This window comes from Mus musculus, chromosome 1 (assembly GCF_000001635.26).
Source record: "Mus musculus strain C57BL/6J chromosome 1, GRCm38.p6 C57BL/6J".
Taxonomy (NCBI): Eukaryota; Metazoa; Chordata; class Mammalia; order Rodentia; family Muridae; genus Mus; species Mus musculus.
Genome location: NC_000067.6, coordinates 110,942,158 through 110,968,462, shown reverse-complemented (window position 1 = coordinate 110,968,462; position 26,305 = coordinate 110,942,158). Strand labels below are relative to the sequence as shown.

Below are 26,305 nucleotides of genomic sequence, written 5' to 3'. Positions count from 1 at the left end.
TTTTAATATTACGTGCAACATACTAGTAGTAGTAGTAGTAGTAGTAGTAGTAGTAGTAGTAGTAGTAGTAGTAGTAGTGATAGTAGTCGTCTTAGGTTCTCCTCTAGGGACCATAACATATCTATTCACCCAAATAATGGTGTCCAACATAGATTTTATTTTACAACATTTTATGTTTTTATTTGTGTGTATATGCACATATGCATGTCTGTGTACATTGGGTGCACACAATTATGTGCAAATGAACATGACGAATCCACAGTAGAATGCTGGGTGTCTGGTTCCAAAGCTCTCTGTCTTCTTTCCTCTGAGATTAGATCTTTCACATTACCTAGAGCTATTCTGGCATCTACAAACCTCTGGTGGTCCTCCTGTATTCATCCCACTTTGATGAAGTCAAAGGTGTGCTTTATTCATGTGGAATATTGTGTGTGGTTTCTTAAATTTTGAGCTTATATCCTCATGGCTTTTCTTTTTTTCAGTTAAATCTTTTTTTTTTTTTATAAGACATTTTCTTTATTTATGTTTCAAATGTTATCACATTTCCCTTTTCTCCCCCTGACACCCCTATCCCATCCCCCATCCCCCTGCTTCAATGAGGGTGTTCTCTCACCCAACCACACCTGGCATTCTTTTACACTGGTGCATTAAGCCTTCACAGGACCAAGGGCCTTTCCTCCCTCTGATGCTCAACAAGGCCATCCTCTGTTTCATATGTGCCTGGAGCCAAGAGTCCCTCCATGTGTACTCTTTGGTTGGAGGTTTAGTCCCTGGGAGCTCTGAGGGGTCTGGTTGGTTGATACTGTTGTTCTTTCTATGGGGTCTTAAATTCCTTCAGCTCCTTCATTCCTTTTTCTAACTCCTCCATTGAAGACCCCATGCTCAGTACAATGATTGTCTTCGAGCATCTGCCTCTGTATTGGTCAGGCTTTGGCAGAGCCTCTCAGGAGACAGCTATATCAGGCTCTTGTCAGCATTTACTTCTTGGCATTCAAAATAATGTCTGGGTTTGATGACTGTATATGGGTTAGATCCCCAGATGGGGCAGTCCCTGGAAGGCCTTTCCTTCAGTTTATGCTCCACACTTTATCTCTGTTTATTTTGTTTCCCCTTCTAAGAAGAACTCTTACTCACAGAACTCCCTCGGAAACCTTTGACCTTTAACTAAGAAAAAGAAAAAAAAAGTAGAGCAATTTTGACCTATAAAAAGTTAAAATATCTGTAACTACTGCCCTACAGTCATACAACTTGTGGGCCCAAGAGGACCTTCCACTTTTTTTCACCCAAAGCCTTATAGAATTTATTTCTTTGACACACTTAGATTTCAATAAGCTCAGCAGGTAGGGGTCACCCTCTCAAAGGCAGGAGATGGGGATGATATGAAGAACTCAGAAAGGGTGGCCAGGAACTGGGGCAACTTTTGGAATGTAAATAAATAAAATAATTTAATACAAACAGTCTTTAAACTATGGATGAATTTTTCATCCTATTTTAGCTACTTATATGTTTAAAAGTATCCTTGATATTTAATAGCTTTAGAAATTCCTGATCATCACAAATTATAAGTCCTATCAAACATAGGTCTTATTGGCCAAGCTTTCTCAATAGTGTCACTGGAATGGAGCCATTGTATTAATTGCCATCTGTTTTTCTCCATGAGAAGTTGAGCTCAGTGAACTCAAAATTTCATGATCCACAAGCATTTCAGAATATGTTATATTTTTATAAGTTTTCACAGATGGAATAATTATCTTTATGCAATGAAAAGGAGGTCATAGAAATTAAAATTCCTAATTAGACTCAGTTTGAAGTTCTATAAGTGCATACATGATATTTTTCATCCCTAAAGTCATAATTAGTCTTTCTTTGTAAACATAATTGTTCTGAGTCACCCTGGGATCATTGTCAGTTTATATGTGTTTGTGCAATAGCATGCATTGCTTCAAGCATGATCATGTTTATTTGTCATTCTATTTAACCATGCTTAGCATAAAGTAATGACATTCAACTATCTTGCACTATATTTGGAACAGGCTTTTATGAAGGTCATGTGTGTGTGTGTGTGTGTGTGTGTGTGTGTGTGTGTGTGTATTGCAGAAAATAATGATTCAAAATTCAAAATTCAGAAAATGAGAATCACTAGATCTTAACTATTTAACTGTCAGTAGCTGTGTTTAGGTAGCTGGTTAAATACATCAATATACAAATTCATACCTACTCACACTTTTGTAAAATGTGTCAGTCAAAATCCTGAATGTGATAGCTGATCCCATGAACACATTTTCTATGTTCTCTCTCCATAAGATAATCTGTTTGACACTTGAACCTTTCTAGTGTTGTGTAACCTAGAACATTTTCACCTGACCAGAACTGAGGATAATCCAAGCGTCAGTAAAAGTGACATGATATTATTTAACATTTCTTGTGTATATATATGAATATATATATATATATATATAAAATAGTGAAATAGATTTTAAAATATTCAAATAATCATGCAAAAACATTCTTTGCTTCTAAAGTTTCTGATGATTTCATGCATGTATATAATGTATTCTGATTATATTGACCCAATTACCTTGTCTTTCCAACTAGCCCATCCCCCCCCCTTCTCTCTGTGTCTATGTCCATGTATATGAGTGTGTGTGTGTGTGTGTATTGTGTGTGTGTATGTTTGTATGTGTTGTGTTCATATATCATACATGGTGGCACAGGTACAATGTGTTCCTGATTAAAACAACTTTTCCATAATTCATATGTGATTCCCTACAGCATTAATGACACAGTTTTCCATTGATTCTTTTCTGAAATCACATAAAATATTCCTATCAAAACACAGAAATCTTTTTATTTCTTAAATCTTTATTCTGTCATCTTACAAAGTATATATGCAGATTTAATGGATAAATAATATTAATTTTAAGTTTAAAAGTTCACTTGTTTTCTGCTCAGTTTTGACACCAATTTTATTTATAATTACAAAGGAATAAATATAAAATAATATGGGAAAAAGTATTTTTCAACAGTTTGTATAAGCGAGGAAGAAATGGGAGATTAATTTAAGAAAATTAGTCTTCATTTTATGTTATATCCATTGGATTTTTTCACCATCAATATTGAGCATGTATAGTGAAACAAATGCAGTATTCATTCATGTATAATCTTTCCTTGTTGATTAAGAGTCTGTATTGTGAATTCCAAACTAACAAAAAAATGATACTACCAGCTCCTGTATGTCCTATGACATTATACAAACAATGAATGGATGGGCTACAATATCAAAAGGGGCATCATAACCCCAATGAAGCTATTATGGATGCATGTCTTGCTATATACTTGACTAGAATTAAAAAAGAAAAATAAGGCATAGATTGTTCATTGACGCTGTTGAATGCATGTTTTTTGAGCTAGATTTCATTTGTGCTCAACTGCATTCCAGGATTTTGAGAGACTGCTTTTCTCTCTTATGCATAAGAACTCTCTCTGACACATTCCTTTTTCCATTATCCTCCTATGGTCCTAAGAATTCCACTTTAAAATTTGTGTGTGCAGTATTATTCTGTGAGACTGCAACATTTCCCTTGATTTTTAAGAGATCACAAATAGAATTGAGTTTCTATGTTTAGTCCATCAACTTCCACCGGACTCTGCTTTTATCTTTCTCAAATTGCCACCAAATCAGTCATTCTGACTCCTTTCCTTCCTGAAGACTTTATTCCCAGTATGAGAAAGGTATCCTAAAACGATAAAAAACATTGTACCAGGTCTCTTTTGAGAATAGTCTAGAAATAAAAAACAAAAACAAAAACAAAACAAAACAAAAAACTTATAGAACTTTATTCAGTGTAAACAACATAAAACATCAGCAGCAAGTTTTACATTATTAAATACTGTCCTTCATTTTCTATCCAATAAAACACAGGTTTTAGCCATAATGTGATTATAAATGCTCAATAGGGGATCACATATTCAAAATTTGTGAACATAGTTTCTTTCTGTGTCGTATAGTAATAGATAAGATATGGATTTCAATATGTGTTAATGATGCTTGTAAGTGTTGTTTTAATATTATTGGAATTTTGGCTTTTTATAATTTCGTATAAGTTCAATGCCATGTTCATCACACATATTATGAAGTATATATTATACTCTGGAACTTAATTAATACATACTAATATACCTATATATACACATAAGAGAATAAATTCAATCGCCTTCAAATAACATATTTGCATGTTACACCATACAAACATATTTAAGATTTTATTATAATATATTCACCTGATTGGAAAGTATAAGCAGAATTGCAAATGCAGAGCAGAGGCCTTGTTCTTACCTGGGGCATTACTGATGTACGTAATCATGATCAGTTCTCTTTTCTTCTACTCTCTCGCTCTCTGCCTGTCTCTCTCTCTGTCTGTCTCCCTCTGTCTCTGTCTCTCTGTCTCTGTCTGTCTCTGTCTCTGTCTCTGTCTCTCTCTCTCTCTCTGTATCACTCTCTCTCTCTTGTCCTTCTCTATCTCTCTTCCCCTGCATTCTACTCCGGGTGCTTCTGAATCCAGTACTGGTGACAGATGCTATCTTTGTCAATCACAAGTAGACCATTATTTGTAAAGTTTATACAGTTCTCCTGAAATACATGGAAACTGTAGAAAACTTTAAATATAGCAGAGTTGAAGCAACAATACATTTTATGATCTAGATACAACTATTGCTATCATTATATTCAATTATATTCACATATACACATAGAGAGAGACACACACACACATACACTAGAATCATAAATTAAACGTTATTCAGATATGTTTCGCTACATTTGGAATTCCAAAGTGATTTTTTAACTATGTGATATTATATAATTGGAAATATCTGATAGTATATAATGAAATAAGAAATCACTCATATTTTGGGTTATTGATCGGTTACCTATTTATCTTTGCTTTCAAAAATTGTTTCACATTCAGATCTGTGTGTGTGTGTGTGTGTGTGTGTGTGTGTGTGTGTGTGTGTGTGTGTGTGTAAACATATGTGCATGATATATCACAGTGCACAAGTGGAATGGAGAAGATAGCTTAGGAGAGGTGGTTGTTTCTTTGTACTCTATAATTTTTGAGATAGAAGTCAGGTGTTCAGACTTGGGAGCAAACACAAGATCACTGAACTCTCTCCTGGGTTAACAAATGATTGATGGATTAATTGGTGAGGTTTTATTGTGTGGCTCAAGCTGCCATAAAGCTCCTGAACCTCTTTCTTCTGCTTCAGTAGTTCTAGGATTACAGGCATGAATCACCAAGGCTAGCCATGTTTATGTTAGATTGCGTTAGAAAAAGAAAGAGACAGTTATTTTAAACACCTCTCTTTACAGCAATGCTCCTTTCTTGTCATCATTTACTCTAAAATTGTGTGGGTCAATTTTCTTCTCCTTTAGCAGTTATTATACTGAGTGTCTCACATCAAGAAAACCTCAGTGAACTGTCTTTTACCTTTGAATTTGTCCTTTTATATGTTATACAGTTCATGCACTTTATACTTGATGATTAGTGGGCTAGTTTCAGATTCTTATGAAAAACTTAAAATATGTCTGTACTTTATATAATGAAGTTTAAAAATATACTGCATGGCAAAATTATTAACTAAATAATTAATATTTACCAAAATTGCCACTATTTTATTTAGTCTGCTATTCTATGGCCAAATATTTTTAGACATTCAAATTGTACATTTTTGCCAACATTGATATACTTCAGTATGTATGACAAACATGTGGCATGATTCTTTGCAATCCAAAATGCATTTTAAATTCCTGACTAAATCAGTAATGTATTCAGATTGTCTTTTAAAATATCACTGCATATGCATATCATTTTTAGTGACCTATTAAATTATTTCTGTCTTATTTTGAGTCTTTAAAATTATTTTAAATTTGAAAATTCTCATTACTAGCTTCTCCATATGGTTTTTAGTACTATGACATATTGAAGGAGTGGTTCTAGTAGCTCAGATGCAATCATAGCACTAGAGACAGGAAGATTCTTGAGGATAGCTGCTCTCTAGCCTTGCCAGTTTCAACGATATACCTGTCTGAAGGGAATAGTAGAGATAAAGCAGGTTATTGGTAGTCCTACTGTGGCATCTATAGAAGCACATAGAAGTTCACCCATACACTCCACACATACACTGTATACTCTCTTACCCTAACACTACAAAATATTTCTAAAGAGTAACCTGGACATTAACTAAGCCACAAAACCCTCCTTCTACAGTTGGTCCTGCCTGCAAAATGTGCTGGAGCAAATTGACACGGAACTGGTTGGGCTGGCCAACCAATGCTTTGTTAAAGTTGAGGCCCCTCCAGCTAAAGAGAGCTCATTCGCTATTCTGCCAGGATTGCCAGAAAACATACTAGACAGACCAGACATCTGATCCAGAAACGTAATTGGCAAAACAAAAAACAAAATATAAAAGAAAACAAAAAGAACCACAAAACAAAACCACCCAAAACTAAAACAAAACAAAAAGCAAAACAAACAGAACAACAACAGTGAAATAATTTTTAATGATATTCTGCTGTACTCATAGATCTGCTGTCATCAGAGAGACTGCCTCCTCCAGTAGATGGGAGTGGGTACAGAGACCCACAACCAGACATTATAGTATAGAGAGGGTCTGAATTGGAGGTTTCCATAAAGCTCTTCCTCTTGGAGACCAGGGAATGGATCAGAGAACACAACAGAAGAGAGGGAGGAAGAGTTTAGGAGTCCAAGGAGATGGTGGACAGCAAGAGAACATGGTTCACTCAACCACCTAAGCAGACAGAGCTCACATGGGTTCACGGAGACTGCACTAGTCAAAAAGGGACTATTCCAGGTCCTCTGTGTATATGCTATGACTGTTAACATGGTGTTTTTGTGGGACTCTTAACAACTACTCTCTTGGTAGTGCCCCCTCACCCCCACCCCCGGTTAGGTTGTCTTGTCCAGCCTCAATAGGAGGGCCTCTGTCTTATAGTATCTTTTGTATTGTTGGGTTGCCTCTTGGAGGCCTGGTCTTTTCTGAAGGGGAATCAAAGTTGAAGGTGGATCTGGGAGAGAGGGGAGACTAGGAAGGAGGATTGGAGGGAGGCAAGGCTATGTTTGGTTTGTATAGTGAGGGAAGAAGCTATTTTCAATTAAAAAAAATTAAAAAATCATTCTTTCCTAAATGTTGAATTGCATTCCAAGATAACAAAAGAAGTTATTTACTTTGTGTCTTTCTTTGTTTTCTTCACCTCTCTCTCTCTCTGTCTCTCTCTCTGTCTCTCTGTCTCTGTCTCTCTCTCTGTCTCTCTCTCTGTCTCTGTCTCTCTCTCTCTGTCTCTCTCTGTGTATCTTTCTGTCTCTCTCTCCTATTATGAATTTGCATGGGACTTTCATTTAGATCTCTTAATTGAGATAAATGTTATAATTTTAGACAAATAGCTATTACAAGATAAATTGATGCATCAGTTCAGGCATGGTGCCGAATGCCTTTAACTCCAAAACTGTAGAAGTAAGGACAGGTAGAATATTATGAGTTAGGGATGATCCTGGACAACATAATGAGTTCCTGGACAGCCAAGGCTACATAGAGAGACCCTTTCTCATAGAAGTAAATAAAATAAAATATAAGGAGTAGGTACATATTCCAACTTTATTAAGTTCAAAACTGTTTTTAAATAGATATGATAATCTCATCACCAGCAGCAGGGTAGAAGATGTATAATGCTGTTTAGCTGTATGTAAACTCAAGAGAGTTGATTTATTAATTGTTTCCATTCTATTTGCAGTAGTACCTTGTTATACTTTAATCTGTAATAATACTGAAAGATGCAATACTGATTATTGTTTCCCATTAATTAATTTATTCATTTTACATTCTAATCACTGAATTTCCTCTTCCTGGTCCCTCATCTTCCATTCCCTCTTCTCCTCTGAGAATAAGGAGACCTACTCAGGGTATTATGTCTCCACATGGCTAGGCACATCCTTTCTCACTGAGGACAGGCAAGGCAACCCAGTTACTGACTGGGATGAGATCCACAAACAGGCAATAGGTTTAGGGACAGGCCCTGATCATGGTTATTTTGTAACATTTCTGTCATAGGTACTTCTATGGAATTTTGTTCAAATGCTTCTTATACTGAAATTTATAGACATATTTTTATTGTAATTCCAAAATACTATAATATTCTTCATAATTTCCTTTTTTCATAGATATAATCTATAATCATTTGTTTTCACTCTGTGGCTAGTCTTTCCATTTTCTTATTAGTATTTCTTGTAGACTATAATAATTATCAAAATTATTGAGGTCACACTTTTGGCATCTATGAATATCACCATTGTGGGACAAGAGAAGATTTTGTTTGAATCACTGAGATAGGAACAAATAAATTCTCTACAGTAGATAGTAGAGAAAGGCAGAAAGAAATTTCACACAACTAGAATAGGTAATTTGCAGATAGATCCAGGAGAGATCTAATGATCCTATGTTGCTGGCCTTAAAGACACTCATGAGCCAAAGAAAAAAATCAACTGAAAGTGGTTTGGGAACTGGAAGATTAAAGGAAGATTAGAGAGACCCATGGTACTGGTGTAGTCCTGCTCTATCTTTTTTTTTTTTTTTTAATCCAGTGAATTCCATGTTGAAATTCTGACCTACAAATGTGGCAAATTATATACTGTGTGATTCTTTTGCAAAATTCTATAATATTCTTTATTCAATTTAAATGCATCAGTGAGTATTTTTCACTATGTCACAACACATAGTGAAAAACACTACAGTATTTACAGTACTTACATTGTATTTTTCACTATGTCACAGTACATTTAATTTGCTAAGCCATGATAAGTAACCCCAAAATATCCCTAAGCCACCAGGTGGAACCCAAACAGCTCAATGGTTGACAAACATGGGTTGTTGTTTTATTTTATATATGTCCAAATAAATACTTTTAAAGAACATTGAGGTCGCACTTGGCTATTGTCAAAGCAAATTAAATTGTAAGCTAACTTACACAACAGGATGCACACAATTTTGTTTCCACTTTTGCCAGTGGAGACATTGATGTCTAGGAAAAGAGTAGACAGGCTTCAGGATTTGACAGTTCTTACCACTCTGCTACTCTGCAATAATCTTCTAAGGTCCTAGCTTTTTGGTTTGTTTCTTTGTTTGTTTTTCTAATTATATATAGAGAAAGTGATGCTTTCTTTACTATTACAACACAAGAGGTTATGGACTTGCAGAAAACTCCAGGAAAAATTCATTCTGTCTAAACTCTGAAGCCATGTTGTTCTATGAGTAACGTCAGATATGTTCATAGCTACCAGTACTAATAGGAGTATATCCTCTTCTCATATTTAGACAAAGCTTAACTCAATATAAATGTACTTAATATATTTTCAATTATTTTTAATGTTTAATGTAGGCTTTTCTTTCTATTGGATATTTTATTTATTTACATTTCAAATGTTATCCTCCTTACCTGGTTTCCTCTCTGGAAACCTTCTATCACATACTCCCTCCCCCTGCCTCTATTAGGATGCTCACCCACCCACCCACCCACTCCTGCCTCCTTGTCCTGGCATTCCTCTACACTAGGACATTGAGCCTTCACAGGACTAAGGGCCTCATTGATGCCAGATGAGTCCATCTTCTGCTACATATTTGGCTGGAGCCTTCTTTGCATTGTTGTTTGCCCTAACCAGTGATTTGTTTATTCTTAGCCATGATCCTCTGCTTGAATTGCTCTTATGGTCCTTGATCTGCAATAGAAAAACTTGACAGGCAAAGACTCTCTTCATTTATGTCCGAATTTCTATGAATTATAGTTTTTCCTTTGCTAGAAATCCAAAAACAATAATTTTGTTGCAAACAACAAACTGATCCAAAATTCTTATGAAGAAAATGCTGTTTCATTTAATCCAACCGCTAATATTTCTCTCTCAGTCATGACTTTGCATGAGTTTATAGGTCATTCCTCTCAGCATTTCCTGACTGTTTTCACAATGCAATTATGCTGGTGAGTAACACATCCCCAATGTGCTTATTATTCATTTTATTATGTTTTATTATTTACTAACATATAAATTTTTCTGGAATTATTTGTATATTTTTCTGAGAAACATGCAATTAATTTTTCCTTTCAATTGTTATTTTTTCTCATGTTTCATTACATTACAACACATTTGTATACTAATTTTTTAAAAGAAAAAACTTGATAGTGTGAGCTTTATCATTGCATTTTAGTATGATTGGCCTGTTATGTCTTCCATATCAGAGATTTTAATTGTTTCCTGATCAACCTCCTGATAGCATGATCAAGTATTACAGTAATAAATCTTATGAAATTAATTTTGTTTTCTAAGATTTCTATGTTGATTTTATGTTCCACAATATTTTGCTGAACTATTTAACTATGGTTTAACTTGGTAAATTTTGAAATTATGTTCTCTAGGGAGTTCTTGAATAATGATTCCTCAGAAAACACACGAATCTACAAAAGGATAATATAATCAAACAGACCACCACAATAGTCACAGTAAAATACAGGTGGTGAGTGATGAGGCTATCTAAATATTTAAAAGCTCAAGACGTCATGCATTATGAAGTACAAAAAAAAATCATCTGTGGTCTTTGACATGATATTTATAATAGCAAAAATAGCTCAGTATAGAGAAATTTAATAAAACATTAGGTCCAAGCCAAAAAGGACCTTAACCTAATCTCCATAATTTAACAATAAATGTTTAGACTATATGCTCTTATGTTGAAAGCTTTAATTTTGTAATCTGTGCTGTATAAAGTCATTTTGTACAAGTATATGATGAACTTTGAGCATATTTCCAAGTACCACATCATATTACATTGCTCCCTCTCTATTACTTTCTTCTCTTCTAGAGAGTATGCCATTAGTACATGTTATTTTTCTGTAACATATTATTCTTACCAATGGAATATTAATTGTTTTCGTTTTGAGAATGAGTTAATTTACCCTAATTATTTGAGAAAATCTGTTTCATTTATGTTGTGAGGAATATTAAATAAATGAACCTGCCAACTCTCAGTGGCCCAGACCACACTTTTGTGCTCCTCCTGTTGGATGGCCAACTCTCCGGCCACACTGAACCACACGGCTCCTGCCAGGCCATCACTCCAATCTTCCCTCCCCCCAGTTCCTCTCCCTTTCAAGTTACAGCCAGTACACACCTGGTTAGCAATCTCAACACCTAATTACCTAGTAGAATCTAGACTCTTAAGCTTATAGTTAACCAATTAGATTTATGTATCAATAAAATCACAATTTACAAGGTGTCAATACAATAATTGAAGACCCAATTGAGAATGATAAAGCTTTAACCCAATTATTCTAATCTTTTGACAAGACCACATTGCCCTCCGCCTCACTCTCTCTCTCTCAGTCTCTGAAACTCTTTGCTCCACCTGTCCAATCACAGACCTCCTCTGCATTAATGTAATTGGACAGAGGAAATCCTGCGACAACATTTACTTAAGTGTCTGGAATTTATATGAAATGTTCATGGCAAGTAGATATATTAAATATAGCCACAGGGACACAGCTATTGCAATTCAGAATATGGAAAACGTCATAGCATGAAGTTATCTTTGTTCATCAAACTACCATAAAATAGCAAAAATTAGATTTATCAGAAAGATATACAAATATTAATAAAATTCTCTATGTAAATATACATAAATCCTGATTTAAATATGCTTGAATATTTTAAATTCAAATACTAGATGTGTATTTGGTTGGTCTAAAACCTTACTTTATTTTTCTAAAGTCTTAGTAAATTTTAATTTTAAAAGCTCACAGACTTTTAAAATGGCATGTATTAATATATAATAAATAATATATAAATTTGCTTTATTTATTCTTATAAATTGTTCATAGTAGGAAAATAAATAGATGATGGAAAAATGGCTCAGGATGCAGAACTTATCATGAAGCACAATAACCTGAATTGGTAGTTGACTTCTCGTGTGTTGTGGTATGGACATACATGCATTGACATGGACATATGAACATACTACACACACACACACACACACACACACACACACACACACACACACAATTAAATACAATAAGAAGTAATAAAAACATATTCAATGTATACACAAAAATCAGAATATAAAGTTAACTGAAATAATGGTTTATCCAAATGTGATAATTTCACTTTGATAATTTTCCATATTACACAAAATATAATTCTTGAAAGGATATACTTGATCCAAGTCTTATTCACCAATGACAATGACCTATCATGATATTTTTCTATCATATCTGTAATCTTTCTATCATCTATTATTTTTCTAGTTAGCAGTAACAATTTAATTGTTTATCATTTGCAAGACTGGATCTCTAGAATACACACACACACACATTTTAAATAATATTCAACACAGATTTTTTAAATTATTTTTTATTTTTTTTAATTGGATATTTATTTCATTTACATTTCCAATGCTATCCCAGAAGTCCCCCACACACTCCCCCCCCCATTCCCCTACCCACCCACTTCCACTTTTTGGCCCTGGTGTTCCCCTGTACTGAGGCATATAAAGTTTGCACGACCAATGGGCCTCTCTTTTCACTGATGGCTGACTAGGCCATCTTCTGATTCATATGCAGCTAGAGACACGAGCTCCAGTAGGGTATTGGTTAGTTCATATTGGTGTCCCACCTATAGGATTGCAGATTTCTTCAGCTCCTTGGGTACTTTCTCTAGCTCCTCCATTGGGGGCCCTGTGATCCATCCAATAGCTGACTGTGAGCATCCACTTCTGTGTTTGCCAGGCCCCGGCATAGTCCCACAAGAGACAGCCATATCTGGGTCCTATCAGCAAAATCTTGCTAGTGTATACAATGGTGTCAGCGTTTGGAACCTGATTATGGGATGGATCCCTGGATATGGTGGTCTCTAGATGGTCCATCCTTTTGTCTCAGCTTCAAACTTTGTCTCTCAACACAGATTTTTAAACTTTGATATAATGGTGAAATTCATTCTAATTTTCATATTAATTTCACTATTATTAAATAATTAATAAATTACTAAATAAAGTTTCTCAGTGAAAACATTATTTTATATTTAATTTATTTAGTATAATACAACTTTAGGAGTTGTAAGATAAATCTTATGATAGTCAAAGGAAAGAATTATTTTGACTCTTGCATTAATTCATTAGTCAGACTTTTCTGAGCTAGAAATATGTGAGAAAGTAAGCCAGTTATATGATAATATAATTTGGCTCTATATCAATGTCAGCTGTCAATCAAGGAGATTGTTAAAGGATTACTGCAACCTTCAGGGAGATTCATGAGTGCAGTTTAAAACAAATGGTGCTTGAGCTGAAATTTATTGCATTACAATCAAATCATTGCTTAGATACAAAATACAATTAACTAGCTTAATTGGTAGATAAATTCAATGTCTGTTTTATTCCCTTATTTCCAGCTGCAAATGTTGTAGCCTGTCTTTAGAAGTTATGTGAGAAAAATGTTGTTCTTTAAATGTAATCTTTTTTTTTCTATTTCCCACATTTTAGGAACATACAGGATACTTAAAATTATACAGGAGAATTGAGAAACAAACACATTTGGCTTGGATCAGTTCTGTTCCTTTCTAGAATAAGAGCTGGAATCCTAATACACACCAGAATGAATTATTGCTTCTTGAAACACTGGATATTGATGATTCCTCTTCTATGGCCTTGCCTTAAAGTTTCAGAGACCTTGAAAGCTGAGAAGGCTCGGAGAACAGTACCTTCCACTTGGAGAGCTAAGCGTGCCTGGGTGTGGAGACCATTTGTTGTTCTAGAAGAAATGGATGATATACAATGTGTTGGAAAGGTACTTGTTTTCTGAAAAAGTTACAATAGATGAATTTGTAAAGATGTGAAGTGAGTTGGTTTGGAAAGTCTGATGATTTCCACATATTTAAAGAATCCATTAGAAAGAACCAAGCAAAAGCATAATAAACTTGAATTTGGAAACACTCATTCAAATATTAAAGAGGGAAATCTAGTTTTCCAATTTCTCTTTCTTTATCATGAATAAGCTGTCTCCATTTATCAACATCTATAAGTAAAATGATGTTATTTGTTACAATGGACCAAAGCAGTCACAGAGTAGAATAATATTTATCAACAATACTTAGCATCACATTATGCTATGCTAAATAGCTATCGACATGCTCTCATTAATGTTGAATGGAGCATATTAATCCAATCCATTTTAATGGCTAAGCAATTTCAAGAGCCTATACACATCATTTCATTAGAGAAGTATAAAGAATTATTATTTTAATTGTACCAGAGAACTATACTTAAGGAATACTTTCTTATGAGACCCTCTCCAATTAGTACATTAGATATTTGTATTATTATTTGCTTTATTTAAACACAGTTAATTACAGTAACATGTTGCTTTATAACTTTTTTCTCTGTCTGGATCGATGTAATGAAATAATTAACTGCTAATTAACTGGCGGTAAATTTTAACTGGAAGCTCTCAGAATTTACTTCCTTTGCTTCTTTTTGTTTTTAATTTTATTTAATCTTTTGTTTTTTAACACTCCATATTTTATCCTCCTCCTGGTCCACCCTCTGGCTGACATACCATACCTCCTCTCCACCTTCATCTCCAATGTCCCCACCCCACCAAACCTCCACACTCACTGAGGCCTCCAGTCTCTTGATGGTTAGGTGCATCTTCTCTGACTGAACCCAGATCCTATAGTCCTGTGTAGTATATGTATTGGGGGCCCCATATCAGCTGGTGTATGCTGCCTGGTTGGTGGTCCAATGCCTGAGAGATCTTGGGGATCCAGGGTGATTGACACTGTTGGTCCTCCTACAGGGTCACCCTCCTACTCAGCTTCTTCCAGCCTTTCCCTGATTCAACCACAGGCGTAAGCAGCTTCTGTCCATTTGTTAGGTGCAAATATCTACACCTGACTCTTTCAGCTGCTTGTTGGGTCTTCTGGAGTGTGGTCATTATATGTCCCTTTTTTTTGTGAGCATCCCATAGCCTCAGTAATAGTGTGAGGCCTTTGGACCTCTCCTTGAGCTAGATTCTACTTTGGGCCTGTCACTGGATTTTCTTTGTCTCAGGCTCCATCCCTGCAGTCCTTTCAGACAGAAACAATTATGGGTAAGTGTTTTAACTGAGATGGCAACCCCCTCCCTCACTTGATGCCCTGTCTTCCTGCTGGAGGTGGGCTCTATAAGTTCCCTCTCCCTACTCTCAGGCATTTCATCTAAGGTCCATCCATTTGAGTCCTGAGAGTCTCTCACATCCCAAGTCTCTGGTACATTCTGGAGCCACCCCCCTCCCCCACCTCCTACCTCCTGAGGTTACCTGTTTCCATTCTTTCTGCTGGCCTTCGGGGCTTCAGTCCTTTTCCCCCACCCAATATTTTATCATGTTCCCCTCTTCCTCTCCCTGTGTCCTTTCCTACCCATGACCCTCCCTCCCTCCCCCTTCCTGTTATTGCTTTCTACTCTCTCCCAAGTGGGATTGAAGTGTCCTCACTTGGGCCCTTTGACTTGTTGACCTTTTTTGCGTTCTGTAGATTTTATCCTGGGTATCCTCCCTCCCCCCCCACTTTGGCTAATATCCACTTATTAGCGAGTACTTACCATGCATGTCCTTTTGGGTCTGAGTTACTGCACTCAGGGTGAGTATTTGTTAGATTGGTCCACAGAATCCACTAACATTCTATGATTCCTAACCATAAAACATATTTTCAACAGTAGAATTTTAAGCTTTCCCATATCTGCATGTGTTTACCAGCCACAAATGGTATTACTATGGTCTTTAAATAAATGACTATTTCTGTATATTGTATTCTTAGTCCATTTTTAAATGACAGACATATATAGATATAATTAGATACAGATATAGATATATTTGTCTGCCTTAATTGGTAACACATGTATGCCTGACACCTATGGATGCCAAAGTCATGGGATCCCTTGAAATTGTAGTTAAATACTACTTTGGAACACCTTGTAGATTTTGAGAATGAAACAGACGTCCTCTGAATGAGCAGAAAGCACTTTGAGTCATTGAATCATTCATGCAGACTTTATTATTTTATCTTTATAATATTAAATATGAGATCATTTAATGTGTTTATAAATAATTCCACGTGGCTTATTGAATATGCAAATAAGTTTTAACAAAAAATTTTAATCAATTCTTGGTGCTTGTAAATGGAAAAAAATTGAGAATAAATGTTGCAGAAATATTATAAATAGTGGCACCAAGTTCTTGGCACTACACCTAGCTGAGCTACAGTCTACCCCGGTGGTCTCACCACCTCTGCCTCTCTGCTAACCCCAGACAGTGGTCTTCCCAGCTCTGGTTCACCTGCCTCAGAGCTGAGAGTTCCTTCTCAGCCATGCATCTTCTGTGGTCTGAGGTCACAAATCCCCTCAACCCAGTAAATCAAAACCCTAGAAGCTTATAATTAAGCAGTCAGATTTATGTATCAATAAATTCTCAAGTCACAATATGCCCACACAATACTTTCAGAGTCAAGTGATAATTATCCAAGCTGCCCACCTAGATTAGAGAAGTCATTCCAATTAGTCTATCCCTATATGATATTATAGCTACCTTTGCTATTTAAAGCCATGTGGAGTCTGAATCGTCCTGTTCATTCTCCATTTTGCTTCTTCCCCTTTCTCCTATATGGCTTGCTGTCTCTGCAACTCTTAGCTCTGCCTCCCTTTTCCCTGTTCAAACACAGACTTCTTGTTGTATTAGTATTTAAATTAATTGGACAGGGAAAATTGTGCTACAGATAAGCAATAGTGTGGATGTTCCACATTTGATAGCTATTAAAGAGTGATAAAGCATTATGTTCAATCAGGTAAAATTTTGCAGTGATATCGATGTCCCACCATGATAAAAGGTACTTATTTGAGTAAATATTTTTGTCCAAATAAAGTATATCTTATAATATATCTTCATGCCCAATAGGCAGGAATTTACTTAATTAAAGTCTGGGGCATAATGAGGAAACCTAACAGTCAAGAAAATATTTTGGGCACCCTACTGCTCTTCAACACTAAGCTTAATATTCTTTGGAAATTATTTCACAAATATGTGTAAAATACATTTATTTGTCTCTAAATTTCATTTATCTTTTCTATATTACTGAATACATTTTCAAATTTTAATTATTTTGTCATTTGAAACATTGATGTGTAAATTTATTTCTAATAATTTCTTAGGTTATGATTTAGTAAATACCACTCATTTTATAAATCATTATATCAAGTTTAAAAAAGTGTAGCAAGAAAGTGGGTTTGTATAATAGTTTTCCTATTTTATGATTTATAAATGTTATTTATCTTATTATTAAAACAATAAATTGATAGTTTAAGCTATACTCTGATTATCTCCATGATGACAGAACAAGTAATTAGTTCAGAACAATAGCTTACAACTCTTACATTTGGAATCTATGCAACATGGATGAATGCCTTTACATGAAAGTATTATTCAAAGAAGAGCATATTCATAAATGGTGATCCAGGGACATATATATGCTCTGCAATACTAACTTAATTATGTTATAACATAGTGACATCTTAGTGTAAAATAATTTACATATGAGATATGCAAGCTATTTCTTTGTGTCAAAAGGACATTAGTTTTTAAATACAATTTTAAATTCAAAATTATTCATAAACAGTATAGATGATGAAAAAGTTGGTTTGAACAGAATGACAGTAGACAGTATAAATATAAGAAAAATATACATATGAAAAGTTAGAATGAGGTGCAGTGAATTTGTATTTCTTAACTGAATTTAATTTTAAGGTTTTAACTTCTCCTGTCTTTGTCTCTCTGTCTCTGTCTCTCTGTCTTGATCTTTCTGTCTCTTTCTCTCCTTTTCTTTCTTTTTAGCTTTCTCCCTTTGATACTATGTCTATAGATAATCTATTCTTCTAAGTGCTATGTAGAACAGAATGATCTTGAACTTCTGAACTTCTTGTTTATACTCTTCTATAATTTGAGGCCTCTACCACTGTTCATCATTTAAGTGGTGCTGGTGAGTAAATTGAGGGCTATTTGCATAGTACACAAGTACTCCTCAGCCTTTTGAGATTTAAATGTCTGTAATATAATTTTCCTCAGTAAAAGATATGGTCCTCCATAGACTATTGTCTAAGCATTAAACATACACAAAACCCATGTAACAATGAAGAAACCTCAATTATTTTTGTTATTCCCTGCACTATAAAAACAAATTATTAAAGCAGACAAGACTGATCAGTGAGTAAATGGGGAAGCCTTGAAGCCTGACAACCTGAGTTCTTAGGAGACAACTGACTTCCACCTATTTTCAGCTGATGGTCTACATACAAACATGATGAAAAAAATTACATGCCTATGCACACTTGCACACAAATGCATACACAAAAAAACAGCAAATACCTTTAAAATTACAATGATCAATCTAGATGGCTGCTTTCTTATATTTTTGCATATCTTAAATTAATATAGATATGTGCAATCATGTTTTTACTGACTAAAAATAAAATAAAAATATTTGAACTAGTTGAGTTTGGCATAATTAACACAATGAATATTTTATGCCCCTCAGCTTTCTAATTATACTTATTTTTTAAATAATAAAGTTTTGATATTTCATTGTATTGGAAATTATGAACATCTCCACTGCCTGAAATGGATATAAATCTGATGTTAATATTTTACATCGGCTGATATAATGAATTACAAGCCAGTTGGAGGTGGTACAAACCTTTTATCCCAGAACTCTGGATGCAGAGGCAGGTGAATCTTTGAGTTTGAGGCCAGCCTGGTTTACACAGTGAGCTCCAGAACACCCAGAGTTAAAAAAATATCAAAAACAAATTACATACAATCATTCACTTGGTACTGGTTACTATTTTAATAATTGTGTATGCTACGTTGATTTTTTTTCATATAACTAGAAATTCACCTGTCTATGTTTATACTTGCAGCTAAGATCTGACTTAGACAATGGAAACAACTCTTTCCAGTACAAGCTACTGGGGATTGGCGCTGGAAGCTTTAGCATTAATGAAAGAACAGGTGAAATATGTGCCATACAGAAGCTTGATAGAGAGGAAAAATCCCTCTACATTCTGAGAGCCCAGGTAATAGACACCACTATTGGGAAGGCTGTGGAAACTGAATCCGAGTTTGTCATCAGAGTTTTGGATATCAATGACAATGAACCCAGATTCCTAGATGAACCATATGAGGCCATTGTACCTGAGATGTCTCCAGAAGGTACTAAATGATAATTTACATCAGACATTTATTTGCAAAGAGAATAGATTTAAAGTTTGGAATATATGTTTGGTAGTGCATTGTTTAATTTTCATAATTCTTTTGACAAAAAATTTAAAGTAAAATATTTGAAAAATTAGATTATATAATATTATTTTATAAGGTACAATTAGAAGAAAAAATATGACTGCTTATTGTTGAACTTTATTTAGTTAATGTCTTATTTATTATTTCCTCAAGCTTGTTTGTTCTTCTAAGGTATAATGTGATAGTTTTATTCTTGCACTATTTGTATCAAACACAAGCATCTTCGTATATACTACTTGTTTTTGTTGGCTGCATACATGTCTGAAATGAATTTAATTTCAAACATGAACTTCCAAGTAGGATTCAGCTAAAAATTTATATTTTACATATTTTTCATTCTGTATTGTTAAGTTATTTTCATATCATTCTTAAATTTAAATATAAAAATTTTAGATGTACATTGGTTACTAAATTTTACAAAATATACATGAGAGATTAAAGAAAATAGTTTGTACAAAAGACCTATTTGCTGATGATATGATAGCTGATAAATATCTTCTACAAAGTGGCTGGATATAAAATTAACTCAAACAAATCTGTAGCCTTCCTTTATAGAAATGATAAATTGGCTCAGAAAGAAAATAAGGAAACAACACCCTTCACAATGTTACAAAAAATTATAAAATATCTTGGATTAACTCTAACCAAACAAGTGAAAGACCTATAGAAAAGAACTTCAAGTTTCCTAAGAAAGAAACTGGAAAAGACATCAGAAAATGGAGAGATTTTTTTCATGCTCATGGATTGGTCAGATTGACATATTAAAAATGGCCACGCTACCAAAAGCAATCTACAGATTCAATAAATTCGCCATCAAAATTCCAAAACAATTCTTCACAGACATGGAAAGAGCAATTCTCAATTTCATATGGAAAAACAAACAAACTAAAACAACAACAACACCCAGAATAACGAAAACAATTATTTACTATAAAAGAACTTCTGGGGAAGCACCAAATTGTACTATAGAGCAATAATAATAAAAACTGCATAGTATTGGCACAGAGACAGGCGGGTCAATCAATGGAATAGAATTGAACACCCAGAAATAAACCCACACATTTATGGACACTTGGTCAATGACAAAGAAGCCAAAAATGTACAATGGAAAAAGGAAAGCAATAAATAGTTTTGGTACAACTGGCAGTCTTTATGTAGAAAAATGAAAATAAATCCATATTTGTCACCTTGCACAAAGCTCAAGTCAAAGTGGTTCAAGGACTTCAACATAAAACCAGAAACACTGAATGTAATAGAAGAGAAAGTGTGAAAGAGCCAATAAATCAATGGCAAGAGGTGAAATTTTCTAAACAGAATGCCAATGGCTCAGTCTCTAAGATCAAGGATTGGTAAGTGGGACCTCATGAAACTGAAAAGTTTTTGCTGTCAGGCAAAAGACAAACTCAGAAGTTCAAACTGCTATCCTCTTTGAGATGTGGGTTAGGAGGAGGAAGAATTGGATGAGGAACTGTGGGAGGCGGTATGGGGAGTTGGGCAATGGCTTGTGTGTAAGAAAATACAAGTAATAATTAAGAACTATTAGAAGCATTAAAGTCAAGGAATACAAAATAAACGAATGCTTGGACATTTACATTCAGCTTTTGATTATTTTAAGTTACTTTTCAATGTGATTGCCATTAAAGCCTTAATTATAATGATTGAAGAGGAGACAATTTGTGTGGAGCAAAGTAATCATCTTCTTTGGAGAGGAAAAATATATGGACAGTCCAGAGAACCTAGGATTACAAAAAAATTTTTTATTAAGTCAGTTAAAATTTGGATAATAATATATAGAATAATTTAATTTAAAAATCCATTTAAAATGATAAATTAATGCTTCAGTCATGTTTTTAAAATATGCCAACATATTTTGAAGTTCATTTATGAAAAATGTGCAGTTATCCATGGATTGTAAAATATATATCCCATTGTATTCTTTCCTGATTTTCCACCTTTTAACATAGCAGTTACAAACTAGTGGTCATATTCTACACTGATTAGAATATAGGCCTTTAACTAAAACAACATCAAGTTAGTTGCACAATACGTTTTAAAACAAATTATGGTAAAATATATTTAAAAGTTCTACAAATTAGTTATTTAATAGCTATGCAAGCTAGTGTCTATTAGGCAGTTCAATAATTATGTGTTCCTTATTTATCCAACATTGGACATACTTCTAAGACTTAAGTTGATGCTTTTACTTTTTCATGTCTTGGCTAAATTAATTACTCATTTCCATGTATACAATGTTTGGTTTTCCTAGTTTCATGGACAGTTGAAATATAGCCTTTTTCAAACTTGGACTGTCAAGTGGAATTGGGCTAAAATTGTGTGTGTGTGTGTGTGTGTGAGAGAGAGAGAGAGAGAGAGAGAGAGAATGTTTATGTGTGCTTTCATTTGTTACACTAGACTACAAAGCTATTATCTTTCATACAAAAAATACTGCATACAACACTCAAATATTTAGAATTCTTGAGGTTCCGAATGATTGAATACATACACAAACCAATCCATTTCTGTATGTACATGCTATACAAGTCATCAGACCAATTTCAGATTTGAACAGTGTATATGTAATTGAGAATCCATGAGTGTGGATGAATTAACAGGGTGACCCAAGGGATTGTAAATTTCTAGTAAATAGTCAAGCATCATTCTGAAATGATTTTTATTGAAGGTGAATATGCATGTTTATATCTTTGTGACTAACCTCCATAGTGACTTACTATGATAATCTTCCCTGATGGCTATCAGTTTTCATCTAATATGCTATGTTTAAGGGGCAGGGGATTAAAAATAGGTTGTGTAGGGTTAGAGGAGTGAGTTAGCAGGTAAAAGAACTGGCTGCTCTTTGAGAGAAACTGATTTATTCCATATACCCACCAAGGAATGCATAGCACTCAGTAACTCTACATCTAGGAAATCTGATGTCCTCCTCTTCTGGACCTCAGGGATTCCAGGTACTTGATTATTATTATTATCACAAACATAAGTGAGGGCAAACAAAAATCTTTTTCACATAAAAATATATTATTTAAGATATATATATTCCACAAAATAAAAGCAGAAGGTACTCTACCCAATTCATTCTATGAAGCCACAATTACTCTGATACCTAAACCATAGAAAGACCCAACAAAGATAGAGAACTTCAGACCAATTTACCTTATGAATATCAATGCATAAATCCTCAATTAAATTCTCGCTAACCGAATCCAAGAAGACATCTAAACAATCATCCATTCTGACCAAGTAGGTTTCAGTCCAGGGATGCAGGGATGGTTTAATATACAGAAATCCATCTATGTAATCCACTATATAAACAAACTCAACGACAAAAACCACATGATCATTTCATTAGATGTGGAGAAAGCATTTGACAAAATCCAATACCCATTCATGATAAAAGTCTTGGAAAGATCAGGAATTCAAGGTCCATACCTAACCATGATAAAAGTAATCCACAGCAAACCAGTAGCCAACATCAAAGTAAATGGTGAGAAACTGGAAGCATTCCCACTAAAATCAGGGACTAGAAAAGGCTGCCCACTTTCTCCCTACCTATTCAACATTGTACTAAAAGTCCTAGCCAGAGCAATTCGACAACAAAAGGAGATCAAGGGGATACAAATTGGAAAGGAAGAAGTCAAAATATCCCTTTTTGCAGATGATATGATAGTATATATAAGTGACTCTAAAAATTCAACCAGAGAACTCCTAAACCTAATAAACATCTTCAGTGAAGTAGCTGGATATAAAATTAATTCAAACAAGTCAATGGCCTTTCTCTACACAAAGGATAAACAGGCTGGGAAAGAAATTAAGGGAACAGTACCCTTCTTAATAGTCACAAATAATATATAATACCTTGGCATAACTCTAACTAAGGAAGTGAAAGATCTGTATGATAAGAACTTCATGTTTCTGAAGAAAGAAATTAAAGAAGATGTCAGGAGATGGAAAGATCTCCCATGCTCATGGATTGGCAGGATCAATATAGTAAAAATGACTATCTTGCCAAAAGCAATCTACAGATTCAATGCAATCCCCATCAAAATTCCAACTCAATTCTTCAACAAATTAGAAAGGGCAATCTGCAAATTCACCTGGAATAACAAAAAACCTAGGGTAGCAAAAACTCTTCTCAAGGATAAAAGAACCTCAGGTGGCATCACCATGCCTGACTTAAAGCTGTACTACAGAGTAATTGTAATAAAACTGCATGGTACTGGTATAGCAACAGACAAGTAGACCAGTGGAATAGAATTGAAGACCCAGAAATGAACCCACACACCTATGGTCACTTGATCTTTGAAAAGGGAGCTAAAACCATCCAGTGGAAAAAAGACAGCATTTTCAACAAATGGTGCTGGCACAACTGGCTGTTATCATGTAGAAGATTGCGAATTGATCCATTCCTATCTCCTTGTACTAAGGTCAAATATAAGTGGATTAAGCAACTCCACGTAAAACCAGAGAGAGTGAAAGTTATAGAGGAGAAAGTGGGGAAAAGCCTCGAAGATATGGGCACAGGGGGAAAATTCCTGAATAGAACATCAATGGCTTGTGCTGTAAGATTGAGAATTGACAAATGGGACCTCATAAAATTGCAAAGCTTCTGTAAGGCAAAAGACACAGTCAATAAGACCAACAGGCCACAAACAGATTGGGAAAGGATCTTTACCTATCCTAAATCAGATAGGGGACTAATATCCAATGTATATAAAGAACTCAAGAAGGTGGACTCCGGAAAATCAAATAATCCCATTAAAAAATGGGGCTCAGAGCTAAACAAAGAATTCTCACCTGAGGAATACCGAATGGCTGAGAAGCACCTGAACAAATGTTCAACATCCTTAATCATCAGGGAAATGCAAGTCAAAACAATCCTGAGATTTCATCTCACACCAGTCAGAATGGCTAAGATCAAAAATTCATGTGACAGTAGATGCTGGTGAGGATGTGGAGAAAGAGAAACACTCCTCCATTGTTGGTGGGATTGCAAGCTTGTACAATCACCCTGGAAATCAGTCTGGTGGTTCCTTAGAAAATTGGACATAGTACTACTGGAGGATCCAGCAATACCTCTCCTGGGCATATATCAAGAAGATGTCCCAATCAGTAAGAAGGACACATGCTCCACTATGTTCATAGCAGCCTTATTAATAATAGCCAGAAGTTGGAAAGAACCTAGACGCCCCTCAAGAGAGGAATGGATACAGAAAATGTGGTACATTTACACAATGGAGTACTATTCAGCTATTAAAAAGAATGAATTTATGAAATTCCTAGGCAAATGAAAGGACCTGTAGGGCATCATCCTGAGTGAGGTAACCCAATCACAAAAGTACTCACATGATATGTACTCACTGATAAGTGTATATTAGCCCAGAAACTTAGAATACCCAAGATACAGGATACAATTTGCGAAGCACATGAGACTCAGGAGGAATGAAGACCAGGGTGTGGAAGCTTTGTCCCTTCTTAGAATTGGGAGCGGAACACCCATGGAGGGAGTTGCAGAGACGAAGTTTGGAGCTGAGATGAAGGGATGGACTGTCTCAAGACTGCCATATCCTGGGATTCATCCCGTGATCAGCCTCCAAATGCTGACACCATTGCATACACTAGCAAGATTTTGCTGAAAGGACCCTGATATAGCTGTCTCTTGTGAGACTATGCTGGGGCCTAGCAAACACAGAAGTGCATGCTTACAGTCAGCTATTTGTTGGGTCATAGGGCCCCCAATGGAGGAGCTAGAGAGAATACCCAAGGAGCTGAGGGGATCTGCAACCCTACGGGTGGAACAACAATTTGAACTAACCAGTACCCCCCAGAATTCCTAGCTCTAGCTGCATATGTATCTGAGGATGGCCTAGTCGGCCATTACTGGAAAGAGAGGCCCATTGGTCGTGCAGACTTTATATGCCTCCGTGCATGCCAGTGCCAGGAAGTGGGAGTGGGCAGGTGGGGGACTGGTTGGGGAGGGTGTGCGGGACTTTACGGATAGCACTGGAGATGTGAATGAAGAAAGTACCTAATTTTAAAAAAAGGGGGGGGAGTGGGATACAAAACCTCTTTATATTACTTGTAATTTCTGGGATGTTAAGGAATTACCTACCAAATATAATAAGATTGTGTCATTTAGGACTTACTAGTACGTGATGATCTTTGTACTAATACAATTGGGTTTCATTGTGCATGGATAGGCAGACCTCTGATAAAATAGTGACTTGTCTAATGAACCTAATTACTTTAACCGTCTAATTAATATTTTCACTATTTCATGGTTAGAAAAATACCTAATGTAATGTACAGGTAAATATAGTTTTATATACTGTACATTCCTTTAGAGTTTAATTTATCAAGTAAATATCTTGATAAATTAAAGATGAATAAAACTTATGAACTACATGTCCAAATAGCTATGTCATGCCTGTCTATAGAGGTGATAACCTGTAGACAGAGCACTCATGGGATGGAATCACATGGATATCTATGGGTTCTAGTTCTACTAGTCTACACTAAGAGTGACAGGCAAGCCTGAACATGTTATTGCTTATCTCAAACCACAAAATTAATGTCTCCTAACACTGTTGGGAGCCGCCCCCACATTCGCCGTTACAAGATGGCGCTGACATCCTGTGTTCTAAGTGGTAAACAAATAATCTGCGCATGTGCCAAGGGTGTTTTATGACTACTTGTGCTCTGCCTTCCCCGTGACGTCAACTCGGCCGATGGGCTGCAGCCAATCAGGGAGTGACACGTCCGAGGCGAAGGAGAATGCTCCTTAAGAGGGACGGGGTTTCGTTTTCTCTCTCTCTTGCTTCTTGCTCTCTTGCTTCCTGCACCCTGGCTCCTGAAGATGTAAGAAAT

At 35.3% G+C, this 26,305-nt stretch overlaps 1 protein-coding gene across 5 annotated transcripts in view; it reads left to right on the top strand.

The window, feature by feature from the left end:
- Cdh19 (cadherin 19, type 2) overlaps positions 1-26,305 on the top strand; it is an 89,600-nt gene that overhangs the window by 9,139 nt on the left and 54,156 nt on the right. For 2 of the 5 annotated variants that reach the window (NM_001081386.2, NM_001356415.1), the window contains 2 exons: positions 13,591-13,894; positions 19,048-19,339. In NM_001081386.2, coding sequence (NP_001074855.1) covers positions 13,703-13,894; positions 19,048-19,339 — 484 coding nt within the window. In that variant the 5' untranslated portion in view covers positions 13,591-13,702. Of the gene's footprint in view, positions 1-7,318; positions 10,043-13,144; positions 13,895-19,047; positions 19,340-26,305 lie in introns of those variants that run through there. The other 3 variants (XM_006529520.2, XM_011247991.2, XM_017320389.1) reach the window with 3 other exon arrangements.